At 46.5% G+C, this 24,663-nt stretch overlaps 3 protein-coding genes and 1 non-coding gene across 6 annotated transcripts in view; 1 reads left to right on the top strand and 3 right to left on the bottom strand.

The window, feature by feature from the left end:
- LOC140460632 (uncharacterized) overlaps nt 1-3,084 on the bottom strand; it is a 1,198,404-nt gene extending 1,195,320 nt beyond the window's left edge. Inside the window, exon 1 of one of the 3 annotated variants that reach the window (XR_011954252.1) lies at nt 2,653-3,084. Coding sequence is in view for 1 of the 3 variants with exons in the window: in XM_072555250.1 (XP_072411351.1) it covers nt 2,653-2,906 (254 nt within the window). In the remaining 2 variants the exon portion in view is untranslated. The remainder of the gene's footprint in view (nt 1-2,652) is intronic. The other 2 variants (XM_072555247.1, XM_072555250.1) reach the window with 2 other exon arrangements.
- The window catches only part of LOC140460633 (uncharacterized), a 44,122-nt gene extending 36,569 nt beyond the window's left edge, over nt 1-7,553 (bottom strand). The window contains exon 1 of the mRNA XM_072555251.1: nt 6,435-7,553. Within this exon, the coding sequence (XP_072411352.1) occupies nt 6,435-7,479 (1,045 nt within the window). The 5' untranslated portion in view covers nt 7,480-7,553. The remainder of the gene's footprint in view (nt 1-6,434) is intronic.
- LOC140460630 (uncharacterized) overlaps nt 1-24,663 on the top strand; it is a 569,010-nt gene that overhangs the window by 364,201 nt on the left and 180,146 nt on the right. The gene's annotated exons all lie outside the window — the stretch shown is intronic.
- Nucleotides 21,032-21,105, bottom strand: trnan-guu (transfer RNA asparagine (anticodon GUU)). The gene has a single exon. It is a non-coding gene; the product is annotated as a tRNA-Asn (tRNA).

Genomic DNA, 24,663 nt, shown 5'->3' with positions numbered 1-24,663 from the left:
TTATACAGAGTGGTTCACATGCAGACTAAATGTCTAGAGGAAGTGGTGGATGCAGGTACAGTAACAACGTTTAAAAGACATTTGGATAAGTTCATGAATAGGAAAGGATTGGAGGGATATGGGCCAAAATACTGGCAGGTGGGACTGGTTTAGTTTGAGAACATAGTCAGCATGGACTAGTTGGACTGAAGGGTCTGTTTCTGTGCCGTATGGCTCTGTAACTCGGTTCTATACTGGTCTTAAAACCATTTTCTTGCCTTCCCCATAAACATTCACATAAAAATCAGATGAACTCAGCCTTGAATATATTCAATGACCCCCTAACTGTAGGAAGACATTCCCACTTCCGATCAGAATTCCTCTTGCTAATACACCACTTGCCTTGCTCAGTACCTGCTGCACCTGTCTGACAACTGGCACAGAAGGACACTAATACCCCTCTGAACATCCACACATCATTCCTGATGAAGGGCTCATGCCCAAAACTTCGACTGTCCTACTGCTGCTTGACCTGCTGTGCTTTGCCAATTGTGGTCTTCTCTACATCGGGAAAACAGAGTGTAAACTCGGGGAACGGTTTGCTGAGCATCGCAGAGGCTGAGCGGACTTCCCAGTCTCCACCCATTTTAATGCCCCTTCCCACTCCCCTTCTGACATGACTATCTTTGGCTTCCTCCATTACCACAACAAACCAAACCACAAATTGGAGGAACAAAACCTCATCTTCTGTCTGAGCAGTCAACAGCCTGGAGGACTCAACACTGAGTTCTCCAATTTCAAATAATCTCCCATCCCATCCCCCAACTCACTTCCCAGCCCCTTCCACTCTTCCCTGCCAACTAGATTCCTTCCTCCCATTCACCAACCAGGTCGTACCAGGTTGTGGGGATAAGGCAGCAACAGGATACTGATTGAGGATGATCAGCCATTATCACAATGAATGGTGGTGCTGGTTCGAAGGGCAGAATAGCCTACTCCTGCACCTATTGTCTATTGTACCCTCTACCTGTCTCCACCTATCCACACTTCAATACCCTGCCCCAGCACACCCTTGTTCCACAGCTCTCCCTATACCCACCCCCCAGTCCTGAACAAGAGTTACACCAGATACCTCGACTTCTCCACCTCCTACTACTGCCTGGCTTGCTACATTCTTTCAGTCTCCTGCCTGTCTATTTTGCCAATTGAGAACAAAGGCCTGGACTAACTTTTCCAGAGTCTGTCCCCTCGCTGGATTCACTCCCATTCCTTTCAGTTGCTCCAAGTCAACAACTGAACCTCAGAATGAAGTGTAAATGGAAATGGGGGTGAGAAAAGAGAGTGCCGTACTCTCAGATGTTGGACAGAGGAAAGGAGTTGCAGTCTGAGGTCAAGCTCAATCTTCATTCAGAGAGAGGAGAAGCAGGAGCTTCAGAACCTCATGGTCCAGCTTCCACATTCACCAATAGGGGAGCTCCGAATGGCAGGAGGACAATTCTCCCTCCGGTCCTCCAGTGCTCCTTATTTGTCCATCAAACGTAGGACTCACCCCTATTCTGCTGACAGCGAGGAACACGCCCAATGTTTTGGTGACACTGGCAAACATGTGCCTGCTTGTTGACACTGAGGAGTGTACACAATATGCACTGTAGCAATGCTGGTGTTATTGACAGAACTTAAGTGTCCAAATTCCTATGGGAGAACAAAAAGGGGAGAGCCATTTTTTTCCATGTGGCTCAATATTTGATTGCTTTTGCATTTGTCTGGCTGCTCAATGTTTTTATGTCTTTTCCTCAATATGCTCTGTAGGAATGCTGGTGTTATTGACAGATTTTAAGTTTCCAAATGCCTATAGGCTAACAAAAAGGGTACAGCCATAATTTTTTTCTCCCCCATGTGGCTCGATATTTGATTGCTTTTGCATTTGTGTGGCTGCTCAATGTTTAAGTCTTTTCCTCAGTGTTGGGGTGAGATTCACAACTAGAAGGCATAGGTTTAGGGTGAGACCACAAAGATACCTGAGGGGCAACGTTTCCACGCAGAGGGTGGTGCGTATATGGAATGAGCTGCCAGAGGAAGTAGTGGAAGGTGATATAATTACAGCATTTAAAAGTTATCTGGCTGGGTATATGAATAGTAAGGGTTTAGAGGGATATGAGTCAAGTGCTGGCAAAGGGGACTAGATTAAGTTAGGATATCTGGTTGACATGGACAGGTTGGACCGAATGGGTCTGTTTCTGTGCTGTACATCGCTATGACTCTAAATAATAAATAGTCTACTTTTCCAAATAACAAACTATATCCATGTTAACAAGGCTTAGTGCACCACATACGTTACTAACCATTCTCAACAAGTCCTGCCCCTTCAATGATTGAGGAACATACACATGCTGGTGCATAATCTCCTTCAATAGTATTTACACACTACCCTCAGCAATTGCACAAGTAACAGCAAAGAGCAAACAGCACAAGAATTAAACAAACAGTGAGGGGGTAAACAGCACAAGGATTAAACAAACAGTGAGGGTAAACAGCACAAGGATTAAACAAACAGTGAAGGGGTAAACAGCACAAGCCCCAGTAAAATCAGATGTAAAGTGAGTGTAAAATGTCACTATGACAGGACAGGCCCCACATTCCTTCCCCTCCGTCCCCCCCCCCAACCTGCCTCACCTTTCACCTCCCGGGCCCAGTACCTTCCAGGTGGCCCCAGAGTTGACACAGGGGCCGCCCCACGACCAGTAGAACTCCACCACCCAGGCGGCCGACGGGTTCCCAAACAGGCCCTTAACCCCATCCGCCTCCAGAATGGTCACCGGCTCCTGCCTGCTGTACAGCCGGGCGGTGTGGCCCGTGACACAGCAGCTGCACCAGGAAGGCGGCGGTGCCCAGTGACGGGTGTCTGCCCCGGGGCCGCATGGCGCCATTTTCCTAACGGCCGCCCCTTCCCCGCTCGAGCGACTTCTCCTCCCAACCGCCTTCACCCCCGCGTGACGTCAGCTCAGGGGGATGGGCGGGGCCGGGGAGCCTCACCGTCACCAAGTAACAGCCACCTCGCGCTACAACTGCTCATTCACAAAAACAAACTCTCCTGTCTCACTCTGCAGCTGCAGGGGGGACACTGCCACGTTTCGAGGAGCCCTGTCTACATTGGGAAAGTTCACGGCTCAATTTAAACAGATATTCCGACATATAACGGAACGGCATCATATCTAAAAGGGGGGCAATCTGCATTTTAAAGTGACGTGGACATTTTAACGGCCTATTTTTGCAAATAAATAGATTTAAATGGACAAGATTATATTTCAAAAGGGATGTGGGCACATTCAAAGGGATATCTTAATATGTAAAGTCACGCAGTTATATCTAAGTGAATCTACATTTCGAAGAAACGTTGCCCTATTTTTAAGCAGAAGTACCCCTTTAAGAGACATACTGATATCTAAAGGGGTAAATATACATTATCGAGGAGTGAGATTGCGTTGTGAGGAACATAACACATTTAAAGGGTGAGTTACATGTAAAGGGGCATTTTTATATTTAAAAAGATACATTGAAATCTGAAGAGACTTGTTCATAAGTAGAAGTACATGGTAACATTAAGGAAGCATGACCGTATTGGAAATAGTGCAGCCATTTTTAAAAAGGGGGTTGTAGTGGCCGTGAGATGGTTTAATTTTTAAGAAAATAAGCAAGGTATTACGATTTGGAATGGTCTTGAAGGGGTGATGGAACCAGCAACCATGGAGAAAGTTAAAATTCACACAACACCAGGTTATAATCCAACAGGTTTATTTGGAAGCACTAGCTTTCGAAGCGCCGCTCCTTCATCTGGTGGTTGTGGAGAATGAGATCACGATCACGGAGTTTATAGCCAATGGAGTCCAGTGGCATGGAGATGTGATACATCAAACAATTTTAGATTAAATCTTTCACCTTTTGAATGGGTTTCGAAAGGTATGTTAATCCTAGAATTTGATTTTAATTACCTTCTCACGAATATCATTCAAATGCAGAGCTTTTCTAACAATAGGTGTGAATCCTGTCTGCGTCCGAATGTTGAGTCAGACTGAGATTTTTCTTAGAGAAAAATTTTTGCATTTAGACTTCATTTTTGAGGAAGTAATTTACAGATTAGGGTGTAGACGTTAGGGTGGATTGGTTGTGCTGAATTACCCATAGCGACCAGGGATGTGCAATTTAGGATAGATTGTCCATGGGAAATACGGAGAAAGGGGATGGATATGGATGAGATACTCTTCGGAGGGCCAGATTAAAATAGATGGGCTGAATGGCCTGCTTCCATGTTATTGGGATTCTATGACTCCCCCCGACAAAGCAGCATTTTATATGCATCTATCCTGTCAAGCCCCTTTCAGAATTCTACTGGTTTCAATAAGATCACTTCTGGTTCAGAGAGGTATACAGCACAGAAACAGACCCTTCGGTCCAATTCATCCATGCCGATCAGGATTCCCAAACTAAACTAGTCCCACTTGCCTGTGTTTGGCCCATATCCCTCTAAACTTTTCTATGCATGTACTCATCCAAATTCCACATGCAAACCACCCTCTGTCAAAAAGTTGCCCCACAGGTTCCTTTTAAATCTCTCTCCTCTCACTTTAAAGAAATATGCCCCCTAGTCTTGAGCTCCCCTACGCTAAGGAAGAGCCCTTTGGTGTTCACCTTACCTCCACGCCTCATGATTTTATCAATCTCAATAATGTCACCCCTCAACCTCCTGTGCTCCAGTGAATGAAGTCCCAAAATCTTCTTATAACTCAAACCCTCCAGTCCTGGCAACATCCTGGTAAATCTTTACCAAACCCTCTCTAATAGAATTCTTCCTCTTACAGGATCACCAGAACCATACTCGGTACTCTACAAGTGGCCTCACCAACATCCTGTACAACCTCAACATGATTAGATTTTATTAGATTACTTACAGTGTGGAAACAGGCCCTTCGGCCCAACAAGTCCACACCGACCCGCCGGATGTCCCAATCCCTCTACTCAATGGTGTGAACAATGAAGACAAGTTTGCTAAATGCCTTCTTGACCACCCTGTCTAGCAGCGATGCAACTTTCAAAGAACTATGTACCTGAACCCCATCATGTCTCTCTTTTACAGCACGACACAGGGCCCTACCATTAACCGTACAAGTCCTGCCCTTCCTTGTTTTAGCAAAATGCAAGCCCTCACTTTTAATAGCTCACTCATACACACGCTTTCTCTCAGACACCCACATATACACATCCCCAACACTCTCACAGGCTTATACTCCATCACACTCTCACTTTACCAAGCATGCACACACACACTTACATGCATGCATTCACACATCACTTTTTGGGCAAACTTATATTGGCAGAATTATGTTTGCAGATACATTCTACTTTGCTCAAAAAGTGCACAACCTGCAGGCAGTCAATCCATGTAATATTTTATAAATTCCTACTTTGGAACTAGAACCAGTCTGATTCAAGATTGGGATACTGTCAGACTTGAACCTCACACTTTTAATGCATTGTCTGGGCTGAGATGTCACTTTTTAAAATAAAAAACCTTAAGTCATCTCGAGAACGTGAATTAATAGTAGTTCTGGGATTTACAGATTAATGAACTGAAACCTGCAACTCAGTCTAAAAGGTGAAAGACTTAACAGCAATCTTGGTTTGTTCAATATATCCTATCAGTTGCATGACACTGTGATCTTTTGCTATAAAATCTGTGTCTTATGATTCTGCTCCACAGTTACCTGCTGAAGGAGCAGTGCTCCGAAAGCTAGTGCTTTCCAAATAAACCTGTTGGACTAAAAACTGGTGTTGTGTGATTTTTAACTTTATCCAGCCCAGTCCAACATTGGCTCCTCCACATAATTTCTTGCGAACACAGCCCACACCTCCTGATGCTGCCAAGAAATCTTACAACGCCGATGAAATGACACTCTCTGCACTCCTGAAAAATTGACAATTTCTCACGATACTGGCTGCTCATTCACGACTCCATCTGATACGCGACATTGGAAGCTTAGTGCAGGAGACTGAAAGAAATGAGCAGCTTTAAAACAAAAACCCCTTGGCGCTCAAAGCTTTCAATGAGAGTCTGAGCCCGGCAGTAAGTTCAGGTAACCTTTATTGTGACCCAACTTTGTTACAACTTCAGATCTCCTCAGCAAAAAGGCAGAGATAAAGTTGCTTGTTGAACAGCTCAAAATCAAAGCGCACACATTTCGCCCCACCACTTTCTTTACTATTGATCAGCACTGAGATGTCCCTTTCTAATTGGGTCCTTGGTACAGCCTTAACCCGGAGGATGTGTTGCCTCACTCGGCAATTTCAACCTGTACCCTGTATAGCGCCATCTGCTGCAGTGGGATTCAAACCCGGGAGCACCTGGAACTGGGTCAATAGTCCAGTCGATAATGACACTCAGCCGTTGCTCCTTCAAACACCCTGCGATGGTAGGTGAATGCGCTGGTGCCTCTGGAGGTGGGAGGAGCGGGTGAAGTCCTTCCCGCATTCGGGACAGCTGAACGGCCTCTCCCCCGTGTGGACCCGCCAGTGGGTCAGCAGGGCGGTGGAATTACTGAAGGCCTTCCTGCACTCGGGGCAGCTGAAGGGCCTCTCCCCCGTGTGAATCCGCTGGTGCTTCAGTAGGTTTGAGGAATTGCTGAAGGCCTTCCTGCACTCGGGACAGCTGAAAGGCCTCTCCCCCGTGTGGACCCGCCGGTGCCTCAGCAGGTTGGGGGAATTGCTAAAGGCCTTCCCACATTCGGGGCAGCTGAAGGGCCTCTCCCCAGTGTGGATCCGCTGGTGGGTCAGCAGAGAAGAGGAATTGTTGAAGGTCTTCCCGCACTCGGGGCAGCTGAAGGGCCTCTCCCCACTGTGGGTCCGCTGGTGGGTCAGTAGGGAAGAGGAATCGCTGAAAGCCTTCCCACAATCTGGGCAGCTGAAGGGCCTCTCCCCCGTGTGGACCTGCTGGTGCCTCAGCAGGTTGGGGGAATTGCTGAAGGCCTTCCCACACTCGGGGCAGCTGAAGGGTCTCTCCCCTGTGTGGGACCGCCGGTGGGTCAGCAGGTTGGAGGCCTGGGTAAATCTCTTCCCACACTCAGGGCAGGAGAACGGCCTCTCCCCTGCGTGGGCCCGCAGGTGCCTCAGCAGGTGGGAGGCCTGGGTAAATCTCTTTCCGCAGTTGGGGCAGCTGAAGGGCCTTTCCCCCGAGTGGGACCGCTGGTGCCTCAGCAGGTCGGAACAATTACTGAAGGCCTTCCCGCACTCTGGGCAGGGGAATGGCCTCTCCCCGGTGTGGGTCCGCTGGTGCCTCAGCAGGGCGGAGGTCTGGGCAAAGCCCTTCCCACACTCAGGGCAGGAGAATGGCCTGTCCCCTGTGTGGATGTGCTGATGAATCTGCAGGGCAGACGGGAAATGGAAGCCATTCCCGCCATCACTGCACTTCCACCGTTTCTCCACGGGGCGGGATTCCTCGGGTTTCTCCATGGCCGAAGCTTCAGCTGCACACAAATATGTTTCCAGCCCCTCCCTGCTGTCAATTCCTGCTGCTACATGCCCCACACTCAGTGCGCTGCAACAGTAGGGTCTCTCATCCAGGCCCACTGATGCTGAAAACGTACTCAAACAGGAACCAAAATGCTTTGGTCCTTCTCACAGACTCATAGTTGAAAATTCTTTCTGGTCCCGAGGGATTGAATCATTGACGTCAATGTAAGGACTGCAGACGCTGGAGAATCAGTGTTGAAATGTGTGGTACTGGAAATGGCCAACAGGTCAGGCAGCATCCGAATAGCAGGAGAGTCAACGTTTCGGGCATAAGAACTTCATACGTTGATTTTGAAACTTCTATCTTCAAATCTTCAAATACACTGTTTAAAAAGAGATTGCAAAAGTCATCACTGTCAGTGCAGGGTAGAATTCAGAACAAGCAATTCTACCTTCTGTTGAATATTCTTGTTATTCCACAAAATTGAAAGCACCATCCCACTCTCTCTCCCCCTCTGTTCTCACTCCAATCTAACTAATTCTCCTGAAGGTGCTGATTCAGGATCTTACAGGGGCAGATGAGCAAAAAACATCAAGACTGACATCTCTCTGAATTTTGGATAATTCCACCTGAAAGTTAATATCTTTCACAACACTGGGATATTGCTAAGAGTGAGCAGGTCTGCTTTTGGGAAGCAAAAAAAAGTGTCAATTCAGGGTGAACCTGCAATTCAGCTTCTTGAGGAAGAACCAGACACAAAATGGTTAACGACCCCAGGAAGGTGGGAGCAAAATGAGACGTCAAGGCATTAATACCGATACACTTCAGTCAAACTCTTCTGCTTCCAGTCAGGGCAAAACATCCTCTGAAAGTCCAGTCATCACAGCCACACTTCTGCTTTCACTGAAGACGATTAGAGTCACACAGCACAGACACAGACCCTTGGGCCCAACCTGTCCAAGCTGACCAGATTTCCTAAATTAATCTAGTCACATTTGTTATCACTTAGCCCCTATATGGGCTGGGTGCTGGGACTAAATTGGGTTGGCTATCTGGTTGGCAAGGACGAGTTAGATCGAAGGGTCTGTTTCCATGCTGTACATCTCTATGATTTGCCACCACTTGGCCCCTCTCCATCTGAACCCTTTGTATTCATCCGCCCATCCAGATGCCTTTTAACTGTAGGAATTGTACCAGCCCCCACCACTTCCTCTGGCAGCTCATTCCATATACGCATCACCCTCTTCATGAAAAGGTTGCCCCTGAGGTCTCTTTTACATCTCCCCACTGCCGTCACCCTGAACCTATGACCTTCCAGTTCGGGACTCCCCCATCCCAAGGGAAAGATCATGTCTATTTACCCTATCCATGCTCCTCATGATTTTATAAAAGTCTATAATGTCACCTCTCAGGCTCTTGTGTGATGGGGAAAACAGCCCCACCCCATCCTTCCGTCCCTCCTCACCCGGGTAATTAAGACACATACCTGAGGTTGCCAAGCCTGCTCCCTCCCTGGATTCACTCCAACTGCCACAAGTGAATAGATTTCCCCCCTCCCCTCCCTCTCCCTCCCAGGACGAAGAGTTGCCCAAAGAGAGGGAGCTTCACTCAAACTGACAGGGCCACTTCCGCATTGTGACGCCATCAATGGGTCGAGGGTGGGGGAGGGGGAGGGAGAAGGGGCGAGGTGAGGTGCACAGTTTGCAGGAATCCCTTTCCTTCACAGAATCCCCACAGCGTGGAAGCAGGCCACTCAGCCCAACGAGTCCAAACCAACCCTCGAAGGGTAACCCACCCACACCCATTACCCTACACCTCTTGCTCTACTCACTGACTATCACACCTAACCTGCACATCCCTGGGCACTATGGATAATTGAGCATAGCCAATCCCCCCTAACCTGGACAAAGTTAAAAATCATAACACCAAATTATAGTCCAACAGGTTTATTTAGAAGCACTAGCTTTTGGAGCGCTGTTCCTTCATCAGGTGATTGTGGAGAATAAGATCATAATACATAGAATTTATAGAAAAAGATGACAGTGTCCTGCCACTGAAATGATACATTGAACAAACCTGGATTGTTAAGCCTTTCATCTTTACAAATGGGTTGCAGGTTTCGTTAATATGCAAATCCCAGAAATCCCTGGAAGGCACCTTCTCCATATAACTTAAATTTTGATAACAAAAAGTGACATTTCAGCTCAGCTCTGCAAATATACATTCACTCCCGTGGACTTGTGTGTGTGTGTGTGCATGAGAGAGAAAATGTCTATTTCCATCCTGTATATCTCTGTCTATTTCTGTTGGTGTAAATATTGTTGTAAATCATAGCTGGGTTCTCATAGATAGATGTAAGAGAGAGAGAATTCCTCAGGTATGACAGTCTCAGAATCCTGGGAGACCCCCATTTCTGGTTTACTTCCGAATGAACAAACATTAAACACGAGCGCCTATTTGTTTCAAATTTGGTTTCATTTTTCTTGTGTGATTCCCTGCTATGATTACACTGTGTGTCTGGATGGTTGACGGGCTGGGAGATCGTGGGTTGGGGCTTGATTGGCTGAATGCTTTATTGTTCCGGAAGGTGACAAAAAAAAGTGGGGGAGGGCAAAGCTTCAGCAGAAATCCAGCAGAGCTGAGAACAGACCGACACCTTACTCTGTGGGAACAGGGAGATCAACAGAGGACAGAGAAATCAGGGCCTGAAATCCGAGTTGACACCAGACTACCCTGTGATCAGTGCTTTGATTAGCAGCACCAACCTTATACCTTTACCTCGCTTCCCATATGACCAAACCCTCGATATTCAGGATCCAATCCTTGTCATCCTGAAGCCATGTCTCTGTAAGGAGTCTCAGATCATAATTATTCTCCTCAATGTGTGCAGTCAACTCATTTACTTTTGTCACAATGCAGCACACATTCAGATACCATTTCTGGTTTCAATTTTTGTGATCTTTAGAATCCAGTTTTGATTGCTGGAATATTTACTCTCCTTGTCCCTTTCTATCATTCTCTGAAGTTCATTTCCCACATCACTACATTGCTCATTGGTCTTGGTTTGGATTGTTCATGCTAAATTGCCCAGAAAGTTGAAGTTAGGTGGGTTAGCCATGGGAGATGCAGGTTTGTAGTTTCATAGTAATAGAAGCAGGAGTAGGCCATTTGGCCCATCTCGCCTGCTGCACCATTCATTAAGATCATGGCTGATCTATCTATTGTCTCAGCTCCTCCTCCCTGCATTGTCCCAACTACCCTTAATTCCCCTACCATGCAAAAACCACCTCCAACTGTGTCTTGAATATACTTAATGAAGCTGCCTCTACTGATTCCTTGGGCAGAGAACTCCACAGATTCACTATTCTCCAGGAAAAACAGTTCTTCTTCATCTCTGTCCTGAATCTACTCCTCCTCGTCTTGAGGCCTGGTTTCATTCACCAGCAGAAATGACTCAATAGGTAGAGCTTCATCTCCACAGTGCAATGAATTCCCACTTTCCACCAAAATCCCGGATGTACTCACTCACTCAGTTGCTGTCTCACAAATGCAGGATTTCATTGTTACTTCTTCTGCTCCCATTAAGGGCAAAACATCTTTGAAAGCTGCTCTGAAACTCCAGCCTTCATAATCACACTACTGCTTTCACCGAAGGAGATTAGAGTCATACAGCACGGAAACAGACCCTTTGTTCCAACTCGTCTGGCCAAACAGATATCCTAAATTAATCTCATCCAATTTGCCTGCATGTGGCCCACATCTCTCTAAACCCTTCCTATTCATGTACCCATTCAGATGCCTTTAAAAATTCCGACTCATCTCAAACGTATGCCTTCTAGTTTTGGACTCCCCTACCTTGGGGAAAAGACCTTGGATATTCACCCTATCCATGCCTCTTATGAACGTCTATAAGGTCACCCCTCAGCCTCCAATGCTCTCGGGAAAATATCCCCAGCCATTTGAGCCTCTCCTTGTCACTTGTAGACTTGTAAATTTTTTCCGACCCCTTTCAAAGTTTCACAATGTCTTTCCTTTAAAAAGGGAGACCAGAAATGAATACACAGTCTTCCAAACGTGGACTAACCAATGTCCTACACAGCCACAACATGACCTCCCAACTCCTATATTCAATGCACTGACCAATAAAGGAAAGCATACCAAATGCCTTCTTCACTATCCTGTCTACCGGTGACTCCGCTTTCAAGGAACTATGAACCTGCACTCTAAGGTCTCTTTGTTCTGCAATATCCCCCTTTACCATGTCAGTCCTGCCTGGATTGCTTAACCAAAATGCAAACCACACACTTCTCGGATTTAAACTCCATCTACCACACTTTGGCCAATCAGCCCACCTGATCAGTTCTAATTTATAGTGAACTCTCTTTCCTTGCTTATTCCTTAGAAGTTGAAAATCTCTATCCCACACACTCTCCCTCCATTCTCAGTTTGCTGAACCTAATCCCTGCTGTAACTCATCCTGAAGGATGCAGTTGACGCTGGTTAATAGGCCCACAAGCAGGGGTGTAATAACTGAAACGTAATGAATACTGAATGGCCTGGAAAGAGTGGAAGTTGGGAAGGTGTCTCCATTGACTGGAGAGACTAGGACTAGTGGGCACAGCTTCAGAGTAAAGGGAAGACCTTTTAGAATTGAGGTAAGGAGAAACTTCTTCAGCCAGAAAGCGGTGAATATATGGAATTCACTGCCACAGAAGGCTGTGGTGGAGGCCAGGTCACTGAGGATATTTAAGACTGAGATGAAGACGTTCTTGAGCATCAAGATGATGGAGGGTTATGGAGACAAAGTGAGAGAATGTGGTGTGCCCATTGTTTGGGTAAATGCTCAGCTCCCCGCAACGTGCGAAGTCGAATACAAACTGTTCATCACGGGATTTAAACACACAGCCGGTTCATTCAGTTGGTGACAGCGCAGTGTGAATAACATTATACCGATATTTTTACAACATAATCTAGAGATTTCCATCCAGGTTTTAGTCACATCAAACTGCCACGTAATGATGTTATGGCCTCAGTAAACTATAATAACGTGAAGATCACTGGGATGATTTTCTGCATCCGACTGCAATATAAACACAGATCATTGTTTCCAGTTTTGGTGGAACAAAAGACATCGTATTGGTGGATAATTACAGTTAGTGCAAACACAGCTAGCTATCGATAAATATTAATCCTGTTCACTTCAATGGCCAAATTTCAATTCAGAAACCAAGTGCACTCGGCTGCTTGTAACAGAGACAACATGACAAAATGGCTCATAGGAGGAGAAATGGGACATTGAGGAGAAGTGAAATGTTTGCTTTTGGTCACCTCCACAATTGTTAGAAAAACAGGTTGAAAGGATTCTTAAAAGGTGGCTGAAGTAGTGGTGAGGGATAACACTTCAGACAGCGCAAAGGGGAAGACCACTTTCTAGTGGAAGAAAAAGACATTCCTTATTTCTGAAAGAACTGGGAAACAGAAGAGGGAATGAAATCTGACTTGGGAGCTATTTCCTATTTGTTGAGGATGTTGCTTCATCACAGTCTTGGTTTAGAGCATAAGCTCTTCATCAGGAATAAAGGGTGGCCCAAGGGGGCTGAGAGATAAATGGGAAGGAAGTGGGGCTGCAGGGAAGGCAGCTGGGAGTGCAATAGGTAGATGGAGGTAGGAATTGATGGTGATAGATCAGAGATGAGGGTGAAGTAAATAGGTGAGAAGCAAGGTGGACAGGTATGACAGGTCAAGAGGTTGGTGTCGAATTGGAAGGTTGGAATTGGGACAAGGTGGGGGAGAGGAAATAAGGAAACTGATGAAATCTGCATTGATACCATGAGGTTGGAGGGTCCTAAAGCAGAAGTTGAGGTGTTTTTCCTACAAGTGTCGGATAGCAAGAGGTTGGCAGTGGAGGAGGCCCAGGACTTGCATGTCCTTGGTGGAATGGGAGGGGGAGTTAAAGTGGTAAAAACAAAGACTGCAGATGCTGAAAACCAAATACTGGATTAGTGGTGCTGGAAGAGCACAGCAGTTCAGTCAGCATCCAACAAGCAGCGAAATCGACGTTTCGGGCAAAAGCCCTTCATCAGGAATAAGGCAGTGAGCCTGAAGCGTGGAGAGATAAGCTAGAGGAGGGTGGGATAAAGTGTTCAGCCACAGGGCGGTGTGTCGGTTAGAATTAGAGTCCAAGAGTTGTTCCCTGAAATATTCGGTTAGTTGGCATCCAGTTTCCCCAATGTGGTTGAGACCATATTGCGAGCAATGGACAAAATCTTATAAATAGATTGCATAAGTCTTAGCCTGCCAGAATTATTTTCTTTTATTAAATTAAAGAAAATTTTTATTCAATTGGATGACTGCATGAAACGGTTTGTTGGTCAGATTTGAATAATCACTCCCAAATGAGACGATGCCATGAATATCAGTGAACTGCTCCTTTTGTTAAAAACCACAAGTTCTTGATTTATTTTCACAACTTACTGGTATTCACACCTGCACATTCAATGTCAAACTCTGACATCAGAAATTAAATTACAGCATTAATGTTGACTTGAAATATTCGAACAAACAAATTAATAGCACACAGTGAATCACAAGTCTGATTAATCTGAAATTAAATTTGACCAAACAAATATAAAATCAAGATGGGAGATAAGAAATGGGGGAAGGGCAGAAGGCGAGAAATGCAGCATCATAGAAAGTGCTCCCCCAGAGTGTGCATTTTACCAACTACCACTGCAAAATATAAACACTCTGATATGATCCTTCGGATTTAATGTAAACCATAGCCCCATACAGAAGGTACCATTTAAATGAGTCAAAAATACAAGCATTGAGCAAATCCAGCTTCCAGCCTTACCCCCCCCCCCCCCCCCCCCCCCTCTTATTGGAGCTTGGACCTTCCTCCAGCTCCCGGGGGTTGTTGAACCCCTGGGCTCCAGCGGCCGCGCCTCCATTGAAGAAGCTTTGGGAAGCAGATGCAAAGGCAAGATGCAGAACAGAGAACCTTTGTATATGAAAGCAGCTTACAGAGACATTGAGCAATAGAATCACATGGTTTTTACCCATCGACCTCTGGGTTATCTACCCACCACACTCACGCAGCAATTCTCTACTTCTGTGCTCCCAGCAGCTGGATCGTGGATCAGTTTAAAGGAGGTTCTATATCTCTGATTACATCGGTACACAAGGCAGTGAAGAAAGGTTTCAGCACACTGGCCTTCATCAGTTAGGGAACTGAGTATAGATGTTGGCAAGTTATGTTGTAGTTATACAGGACGTTGATGAGGCCGCACCTGGAATATTGTGATGAGTTTTGGTCCCCTTGGTGTTCTGACTTCTGACTTCTTCAACTCTGGGTTTGTGTTGAACTTGATGGGATACTTTGTCCAACTCAGCATGTTTAAACAGTATCTCTCAGAGGGATTCATCTGAAACTTTTCAGGAGGTGAGTTCAACAAGATTGAACTATTCAAAGTTACTTGGACTCTATTTTAAACTTACATCAGGACCAGTAGTCAGAGACACGTACAGCATGGAAACAGACCCTTCGATCCAACTTGTCCATGCTGACCTGATATCCTATATTAATCTACTCCCATTTGACAGCACCTGACCCATATAGTCTGGCAGCTCATTTCATATATGTACCACCCTCTGCATGAAGAAGTTGTCCCTTTAATTTGTTTCGCCTCTTACCCGAAACTTATGCCATCTAGTTCTGGACTCCCCTACCCAAGGAAAGGACATTGTCTATTACCCTGTCCATGCCCCTCATGATTTTATAACCGCTATTAGGTCACTTCTCTGCCTCCGATGCTCCAGTGAAAACAACCGCACGCTATTCAGCCACTCCCTGCAGCTCAAACCCTCCAATCCCCAGCAACATTCATGTAAATCTTTTCTCATAGATAAGTCACTCTTTCAGTCCTGAAGGAGCGTTAATACCCAAAACGCTGACTACTCCACATCCTGGTGCTGCCTGGCTTGCTGTATTCTCCCAACCCCCGGCTTGCCAACTTCGGGTTGCAATGTGTAGTGGCTCAGTGATTATCACTGCAGCCTCACAGTGCCGGGGACCCAGATTTGATTCCAGCCTTGGGTGGCTGTCTGTGAGGAATTTGCACTTTCCCCCAATGTCTGAGTGAGTTTTCTCTGGGTGGTCCTGTTTTCTTCCATAAACCAAAGATGTGCAGGTCATGTGGATGGGCCATGCTTAATTGCCCATAGAGTTAGGTACATTAGTCAGAGGGAAATGGGTCTGGATGGGTTACACTTCAGAGGGTCGGTGTGGACTTGTTGGGACAAATGGCCTGTTTCCACACTGTAGCTAATCTCATCCAATACTTTTGTTACTAACGAATGGCAGAGTAGGCCAAACTTCTTCTCCGATGGTCTTGCGGTCTTAGGTTTCTCTGGATCATTTCATTGGCAATGTGCAGTCCCTGGCTCAATGAGCAACAGTGTCCACTGAAGGCAAAGCTCATAGAATCATAGAACCCCCACAATGTGGAAACAGGTCCTTCAGCCGAACACATCTGCACTGATCTTCCGAAAACTAACCCACTCAGATCCATTTTCCTACCCTCCATAACTTGCACACAGACTCCCAAGGGTGGAATTATTCCGGTTCCTGGTGCCATGAGGCAGCAGTGCTAACCGTGAGCCACCATGGAGTTGTGATTTTGGGGTGTCGGGAAGGCAATTGCAGTCCAGCAGAAGACTAAAACAGCCCACCTACTCTCCCACTGCACCCACTGTCAGAACTGGCAGGAGGTTCAGACCTGGGAGGTGACTGAAGGCATCATCACTGGTAGGATCTGATTGCTGGGAGAGCTGGTGCCCCCGCTGGTGCTTCCGCAAGTTGTAGGAAAACATGAACCTCTTCCCACACTCGGCCCAGCTGGAGGGCATCTCCCAGGTGTGGGCGCATTGGTGCTTCAGTAGGGCAGAGGAATTGCTGAAGGCCTTCCCGCACTTAGGGCAGCAGAATGGTCTCCCCTCCTCCGCCACTGTCCCCCCCCACCCCCCGCCCAAACCGCCGTGTGGTCCAGCTGGTGATTCAGCAGTGTGGAGGAGCAGGTAAAGACTTTCCCACATTCGGGGCAGGAGAACGGCTTCTCCCCGGTGTGGATGGACTGGTGCCTCAGCAGGGCTGAGGAATTGCTGAAGGTTTTCCTGCACATAGGGCAACTGAACGACCTCTCTACCATTTGGACACACCAATGGGCCAGTACGTCGGAGGAAAGAGCAATGCCCCTCCTGCAGTTGGGGCAGAAGAACGGCCTCTCAGTGTGGACCCACTGGTGTCTCAACAGGTGGGAAGAACTGCTGAAGGCCATCTCGCACTTGGGGCTGGAGAACAGCCTTCCCCGGTGTGGACCAACTGGTCCGTCAGCAGGGCAGAGGAATCACTGAAGGCCTTCCCACACTCAGGGGAACAGAAGGGCCTCTTCCCCTCTATGGACTCATTGGTGCTTCAGAACCCTTTCAAATTTCACAATATCCTTCTGATTGGAGGGACACCAGAATTGCACACAATATTCTAAAAGTGGTCTCACCAATGTCCTGTACAGCCACAACATAACTTCCTAACTCCAATTCAGGCAGCATCCAAGCAGCTTCGAAATCGACGTTTCGGGCAAAAGCCCTTCGTCAGGAATAAAGGCAGTGAGCTTGAAGCATCGAGAGATAAGCTTATCTCTCCATGCTTCAGGCTCACTGCCTTTATTCCTGACGAAGGGCTTTTGCCCGAAACGTCGATTTCGAAGCGACTTGGATGCTGCCTGAACTGCTGTGCTCTTCCAGCACCACTAATCCAGAATATGGTTTCCAGCCTCTGCAGTCATTGTTTTTACCTTCCCAACTCCAATACTCAGTCAGAGGATTGGGAACGCTTTCAAAACCCACAAAAAACAAACAGGAAAGAATGGAGGGACAAACCGAATTTTTGAGAGTGAGCTTGGAAGCATCAGGGAGAAATCGGCGGAATGGGTTTATTGCGGACGCGTTCTCCTTCAATACACTATATACGTATTTCTCTTGTGGTCTTCGTAGTTTCTCTGTGCTGCAGTGTGTCGTGGCTCGTTGAAATAATGTCCTGATGCAGCTTCGTTTGTGGATGTTGGGATGATTGCTTCTGTGGTTAAGTATTTGGTTTGTGTGTTTTGTTTTTATGTAGATGCTAGTTTGAAGTTCCCCATTGACTGTTCGCTCTACTGTGACATCTAAGAATGCAGTTTATTGTTGTTCTCCTCTTTTTCAAACTAGGAGCCCCCCTCAGGCCGTAGTCTCACGACTTGGAACACCAATATACAGACTAGTCAAAGGCCTCCACTGAGGACTAAAACACCAAGTCGAAGATTCATGCCACTCCATTTACTCCATCCAAGAATTCCTGAACACCAAAGACACGAAGATAGAAGAGGATGGAATAATGTTGTCCTTTGACATAACAGCCCTGTTCACATCCATTAACATCAACGTGGCCAAAGAAAACTGAAGACACTACTCGAAGAACTAAAGACGAAAACACAGAACCAACTTCAGCAGCAAAGATAACACTGTCAACCTCGTGGAAGTGTGCCTTACCACCCACTTCATATTCAGTAACAAGCCCTACAAACAAATCAACGAAACGCCCATGAAACACTTCTGTCATCAAAAAATGAAACAAATTAGAGGAAACCTACAACACCACCAACAACCTCCTTCCTGGCATAAAATTCACAAAAGAGGAGAACAACAACAAAGTGCCATTTCTGGATGTCACAGTAGACCGAACAATCAATGATAAATTCAAAACAGCATCTACAGGAAAACAGCGCACGCGAACCAAGTACTTAGCTACAGAAGTAATCATCCCGACACATACAAACAAATCTGAACGAGGGCACTATTTCAACGAAACACGACGCAGTGCAGCACACAGTAACTGCACAGCGCTTTTACAGAGAATGGATAGCCAAGCAACACACTGAGAATTGCTTCTCTGACCGGGAATTGAACCGGGGCCGCGGCGGCGAAAGCGCCGAATCCTAACCACTAGACCACCAGGGAGACAGAGGCAAAGGTTGACAGCTCTCCTGAAAATTGCTTCCCTGCCCGGAAGGCGAACCCGGGTCATGAAGTTGGAAGGCTAACACCAATGTCATTTCGTGAATCCATTGCTCCCGATGCGGTCTCTTCTACATTGGGGAGACTGGAGCCCCGCCGCAGAGTCAAGTCACAGCGTTTGAGGGAACATCTCCAGGACATCCGCCACAATCAACCGCAGCGCCCTGTGGCCCAACATTTCAACCTCCCCTTCCCACTCTGCCAGGGACATGCATGTCCTGGGCCTCCTCCATCGCCGCTCCCTCCCCACCCGATGCCTGGAGGAAGAATGTCCCAACTTCTGCCTCGGATACATTCATCCCCAGAGCATCAATGTGGTCTGCACCAGTTTCCTCATTTCCCCTCCCCCCACCTTACCTCAGTTCCAACCTTCCAGCTAAGCGCTGTCCTCATGACCTGTCCTCCCTGCCAATCTCCCTCCCCATCTATCCGCTCCACCCTCCTCTCTGATCTGTCACCTCCATCCCCATCCCCATTCACCTATTGTACTTTTTGCTACCTTCGGCCCAGCACACCCCACCCCCAATTTATCTCTCCACCCTGGAGGTGTCCTGCCTCTATTCCTGATGAAGGGCTTTTGCCCGAAACATCGACTTTCCTGATCGTCGGAAGCTGTCTGACCTGCTGTGCTTTTCCAGCACCACTCTGATCTAAACTCTGGTTTCCAGCATCTGCAGTCCTCACTTTTGCCTACCCAATAAACCCAGTGTGCCGATTTCACATCAACAAACTGACACAAGCAGACACAACGTCTGCAGAAACCCTAGCCACATTACTTTACATTAAAGACTTCTGGGAAATGATGTCCAGACAACTCAACCCTCTCAGCATCATGGTAGCCCACAAACCGCCCAACACAGTTAAACAGCCTCTAATGAACCTGAAATACCCGATACAAACAAGCAGCAAACGAATGTTATTTACAAAATACCATACAAGGAAATATATACATGAACTCTGCCGCACAGTTCTCTGTAGCAAGAAATGCTATGATGAGAAAAGGAAGATTTTTTTTAGCCAAAACGAATCGGCACTGACTGGACAGCCATTTAAAATCAACGCTGTCAGCCCAGGATGGAAGACCCGAAGGGATGTACAGTTTTCTTATTTCCTGAAGATTGACAAAGCTGAGACTGGGTTTTGGAGTTTGTTCCCTTTCCACTCCCAAGAGCAGCAGTGTTGGGGCGGTGAGTTGGGGAAAGTGAAATGTGCCCATGAGCAGCGTGTGGGACTTTTTCACCTTCCCCTCCTCTGACAGCGCTGTGACTTGACTCTGATGTTCTCAGGGACACTTACTGACGCGACACAGTGAAAAGAGTCTCGTTCCTGCAGATCGGGAATTCAAACCGTATGCCAGCTTCAGGACAATGAGAAAGATTAATTGGGGTATGTGAAGAAGCTGCGAGCTGCATTTCAAACAGGTAGGTGGAGTCAGATGCGTCAACCATTGCGCCCCGTCACTCTGCGGACCTGACGCCGCCATGCTGCAGAGTTCTGACGTTAACACGGACATGCGCAGCAATGGGAACATTCACAAGAGGAACAGCCAAAGATAATCACCGTCACTGCTTCCCTTCCATAATCCCAACTTTGTGAAGCAATATCTTTCACTGGCAAATAAAACACCTTTGTCCTCAGGTGCCTGCTTAACTTCGATTACGACTTCACGCCCCTCACTGTTCGATCTCATTTCCAAACTCTTGGCTCATCGCCTCAATAGCAGCTCTGTGGGTATCTGCTTGTTCCACCCTGACAGGCAGTGGGTTACAGATTCCCGAGCATCCCAGTGTAACTGAAATACTTCAACCCCTCCAATGATTTGCATCTTTAAAAAAACCGTGGAGCAATCTCCCTTTCTTTTTGACGTCGTTTCTCAACTGTAGTCGGCAGGGTTCACACCTGCGTGGGGAAACCGCAATGGATTTCATGTCCATCGCATTCACCACTCGGCCCATCAATACAGAACCACACTGACAGCTTCATTTCCCAGGACTCTCTGCCTGTGGAGCTGAGAAAGTGTGAATCCTTGCAGAGTTTGTTTGAATTCAATCACTTCTCAGGTTTCGAAAGGGTTAAATATCTGCAAATGGCGAGTCTGCGTGTTTCATCCCGGTAGATGAAATGGACGTTCAGTTAAAAACAAAAACAGAAATTGCAGGTCAGGCAGCATCTGTGGAAAGAGAATCAGAGACAACATTTCAGAACTCGTTTTTTTCCTCATCCAGGTCCAGCCAAACCTGCTGAGTTTCTCCAGCAGTTTCGCTTTCTGTCTCGGATTCCCAGCATCCGCAGTCATTTATGTTAGAAATTCAATCAGTTCAGAAACCCCTTTGTGCTGCCTCAGTGGAATAGATTTCCGTTTGGGAAACATTTTCCTGACACCATTAAAAACGTGCACTTTCGCAGCCAAGAAAGCGGTAGGAGCGAGAACAAGGAACACGCCGTCCCTGGGTGGTCCCGAACCACCAACCTTTCGGTTAACAGCCGAACGCGCTGACCAATTGCGCCACAGAGACAGGTGCAAAAGCTGCTTGCACAGTGTCTTTGAGGAACCTACTAATCAATTCATAATTGAACCCGCCCCGCCCAAAATTACCATTGTCTTCTATCAGTTTTACTTTCCATAATAAAGCCTTGGACATTCATTCTGGAGACATGGGGACAGCCTGATGCCACCATCTGCAGGTACATCCATGTCACGAGGAACGAGCTCTCCACCACCGGGGCCATCGCCCTCCGAGCCTTTCAGTGTTTTGCCTCTTCCTGAATTTTCTCATTGGCGCCGAGCCGAGAAGGGGTTTGAATTCCTGATGTGCAGAGAATTCTTTCAATGTCTCGGGTCAGTTCAGGTCCCGAGAATATCAGAGTCAATCAGCCTCTTAAACAAGGGGATGGTGTCTGGACTGTCTCTGCTCAGTCCGTCAGTTCATCCTTCATTCTCCTCTAATTCCACTTCCCAAAGAGTTTCGAAAGATTCACAAAGCTGGAGACTGGGATTTATGCTTTACTTCCTGAACATTTTTCCACCTGCTAACTGACGATATTTTGACAAAACCTCTTCCCCATTGTAACATTTGCATCATGTCCAGGGATGAGCAATTTCCAATCCCAAGTTTGGGAATGTTCTCTTTCGAGCAAAGAAGGTTAACTGGAGATTTCCAGGGGCTGTTGGCAATGATGGGAGAAGACGTGGTGTGAATGGGCAGGTTAATGATCAGAAGAACCTATTGCCACTGACTAGGGTCTGTTACCAGAGGACAGTGATTGAAGTTCTTTCATGGAAAGCAGCATTTGTGTCGAACAAACACAGCGAATACTGCAGAAAGCCAACGGGTCGAGCAGCATCCGTGGAAAGGGAAACAGAGCCGACGTTTTGAGTGTGCTACGGTTTTTGTTCAGAACTCAGTCTTTTGCCTCTTCCCGAAGTTGGTCCAGGTCTGTGTCTCAATTGGCAAACACATGGCAAGTGCAGTTCCGCAATGTGAAGTTATAGCCTTTGCTGTTTAAAAAAAAGCAGTGCATTGTTAAAATGATTATATATTGGAATGTGGAGAAAGTGAGGACTAGAGGTGAAAGTCGAAAAATGTGGCACTGGAAAAGCACAACAGGTCAGGCAGCATCTGAGGAGCAGGACAGGGAACGTTTCAGGCACAAGCCCTTCATCAGGAATGATGTATGGATGTACTAAGGGGTCTCAGAGTCCCTCCACACCAGTCAATGCCAGCTGTCGGGCAGATGCAGCAGGCAATGAGCAAGGCAAGTGGTATATTACCAAGAGGAATTGAGTTCAGAAGTGGGGTCATTGAACATATTCAAGGCGAAGTTCATCTGAGTTTTGAACAACAAAGAAGTGGATGCTTATCGGGGGAGGTAAGAAAATGCTTTTAAGACCAGTACAGATCAGTCACAGAGTCAGACAGCACTGAACAGACCCTTCATCCAACGAGTCCATGCTGAGTATGTTCTCAAACTAAACTCGTCCCACCTACCAGTGTTTGGCCCATAACCCTTCCAACCTTTCGTATTCATGTACTTATCCAAATGTCTTTTGAACGTCGTAACTGTACGTGTATAAAATCATGAGGGGCATGGATAGGATTAATAAACAAAGTCGTTTCCTGGGGTGGGGGTGTCCAGAAGGAGAGGGCATGGGTTTCACGTTAGAGGGGAAAGATACAAAAGAGATCTAAGGGGCAGCTTTTTGACACAGAGAATGGTACGTTTATTGAATGATCTGCCAGAGGAAGTGTTGAAGGCTAGTACGATTGCAACATTTAAAAGGTATTTGGGTAGGTGTATGAATAGGAAGGGTTTGGAGGGATATGGGGCCGTGTGCTGTCAGGTGGGACTAGATTGGGTTGTGATAGTTGGTCAGCATGGACAAGTTGGACCAAACAGTCTGTTTCTATGCTGTACATCTCTACCTCAATGTTCAACATACGCAGTGACCTGGCCTCCACAGTTTTCTGTGACAATGAATTCCATAGATTCACCACTCTCTGGCTAAAGAAGTTTCTCCTAATCTCCATTCTCCCTTTATGCTGAGGCTATGCCCATGGGTATTAGTCTCTCCTCCAAATGAAAACATCTTCCCAATGTCCACTCTGTCCAGGCCGTTCAATGTTCTGTACGTTTCAGTTACATCCCCCTTGAATGTGGGCCTGTTAATCAGCATGAATCAAACCCTTCAGGATAAGGACATCCGTGATTAGACTCAACAAAGTGAGAATGGAGGGTGAGAGTGTGGGATGGAGATTTTCAGCTTTTAGGGAGTAAGGTAGGAAAGAAAGTTTAATATAAATTATAATTGATCAGATGAGCCAATGGGCCAAGGAGTAGTGGATGGAGTTTAATTTAGACAAATATGAGCTGTTGCATTTTGATGAGGCAACTCAGGGCAGGACCTGTGCGGTTAATGGTAAATTAATGGAATTCTGTGCTCAAAGAAGCAGTCGAGGCAGCTTCATTAAGACACTGTTGGATGGGTTTTTTTTTGCGTGGTAAGGGAATTAAGGGAAGTTGGGATAATGCAATTAGGAGGAGCTGAGACTATTGATCGATCCGCCATGATTGTAATGAATGGCGGAGCAGGGTCGATGGGCCAAATGGCCTACTCCTTCTATTACTTTGAAACGATAACCCTGCGTTTCCCATGGTCAACCCACCTAACCTGCACATCCCTGGACACTAGGCAATTTAGCATAGCCAATCGAAATCAAGAGCAGTGAGCAATGTAGTGATGTGGAAACCAAACACCAGAGAATGAGAGAAAGGGACAAGGAGAATAAATGTACTAGCAATCAAAACTGGATTCTCACCATCACAAAAAATAAAACTAAAAGCTGCATTGTAAAAAAAGCGAATTAATTGACTGCACACATTGAAGAGAATAATTATGATCTGAGACTCCTTACAGAGATATGGCTTCAGAATGACAAGGATTGGATCCAGAATATCGAGGGGAGATGTGGCATTCAAGTCGAGTGAGAGGCTCAGTAAAGGTAGAGGGTGGGCACTGCTAATCAAAGCACTGATAACATGGTAGTCTGGTGTCAACTCGGATTTCAGGTCCTGATTTCCCTGTCCTCTGATCTCCCTGTTCCCACAGAGTTAAATGTTGTCTGTTCTCAGCTCTGCTCGATTTCTGTTGAAGCTTTGACCCCCTTTTACACCTTCTGGAGCAACAAAATATTCTGAGCCTCCTGGAAATGACACCTTATCTATACCCCTCCTGTTTTTAAAAATCTCGATAAAGTTATCTGTCAACTTGCTCGGCTCTGTTGGAAAAATGTCCCAGCTTCTTCTTAATTCAAACCCTCCATTCCCAGCAACACGCTGGCAAAGTAAGGAATAGGGAATTGCATCAAATCACATAAATGTACTGTCTGAAATAAGCTAGCTGTGCTCTGGCCTGAGATATTGAGAGTCCCTGGTGTAAGTAATTACGAATGCAATAATTTTGGTCACAGAATTGAACAATCATTTTGCAACAAAGGGGTCTACTTTGATAAGGAGGTAGCGGTCATTTCTAGGGTAAGTGAACAGTTTGTAGATCAGGGAGATGAAGTTCCAGA

This window comes from Chiloscyllium punctatum, chromosome 36 (genome assembly GCF_047496795.1).
Source record: "Chiloscyllium punctatum isolate Juve2018m chromosome 36, sChiPun1.3, whole genome shotgun sequence".
Taxonomy (NCBI): domain Eukaryota; kingdom Metazoa; phylum Chordata; class Chondrichthyes; order Orectolobiformes; family Hemiscylliidae; genus Chiloscyllium; species Chiloscyllium punctatum.
This window is presented reverse-complemented; position numbering and strand designations above follow the sequence as displayed.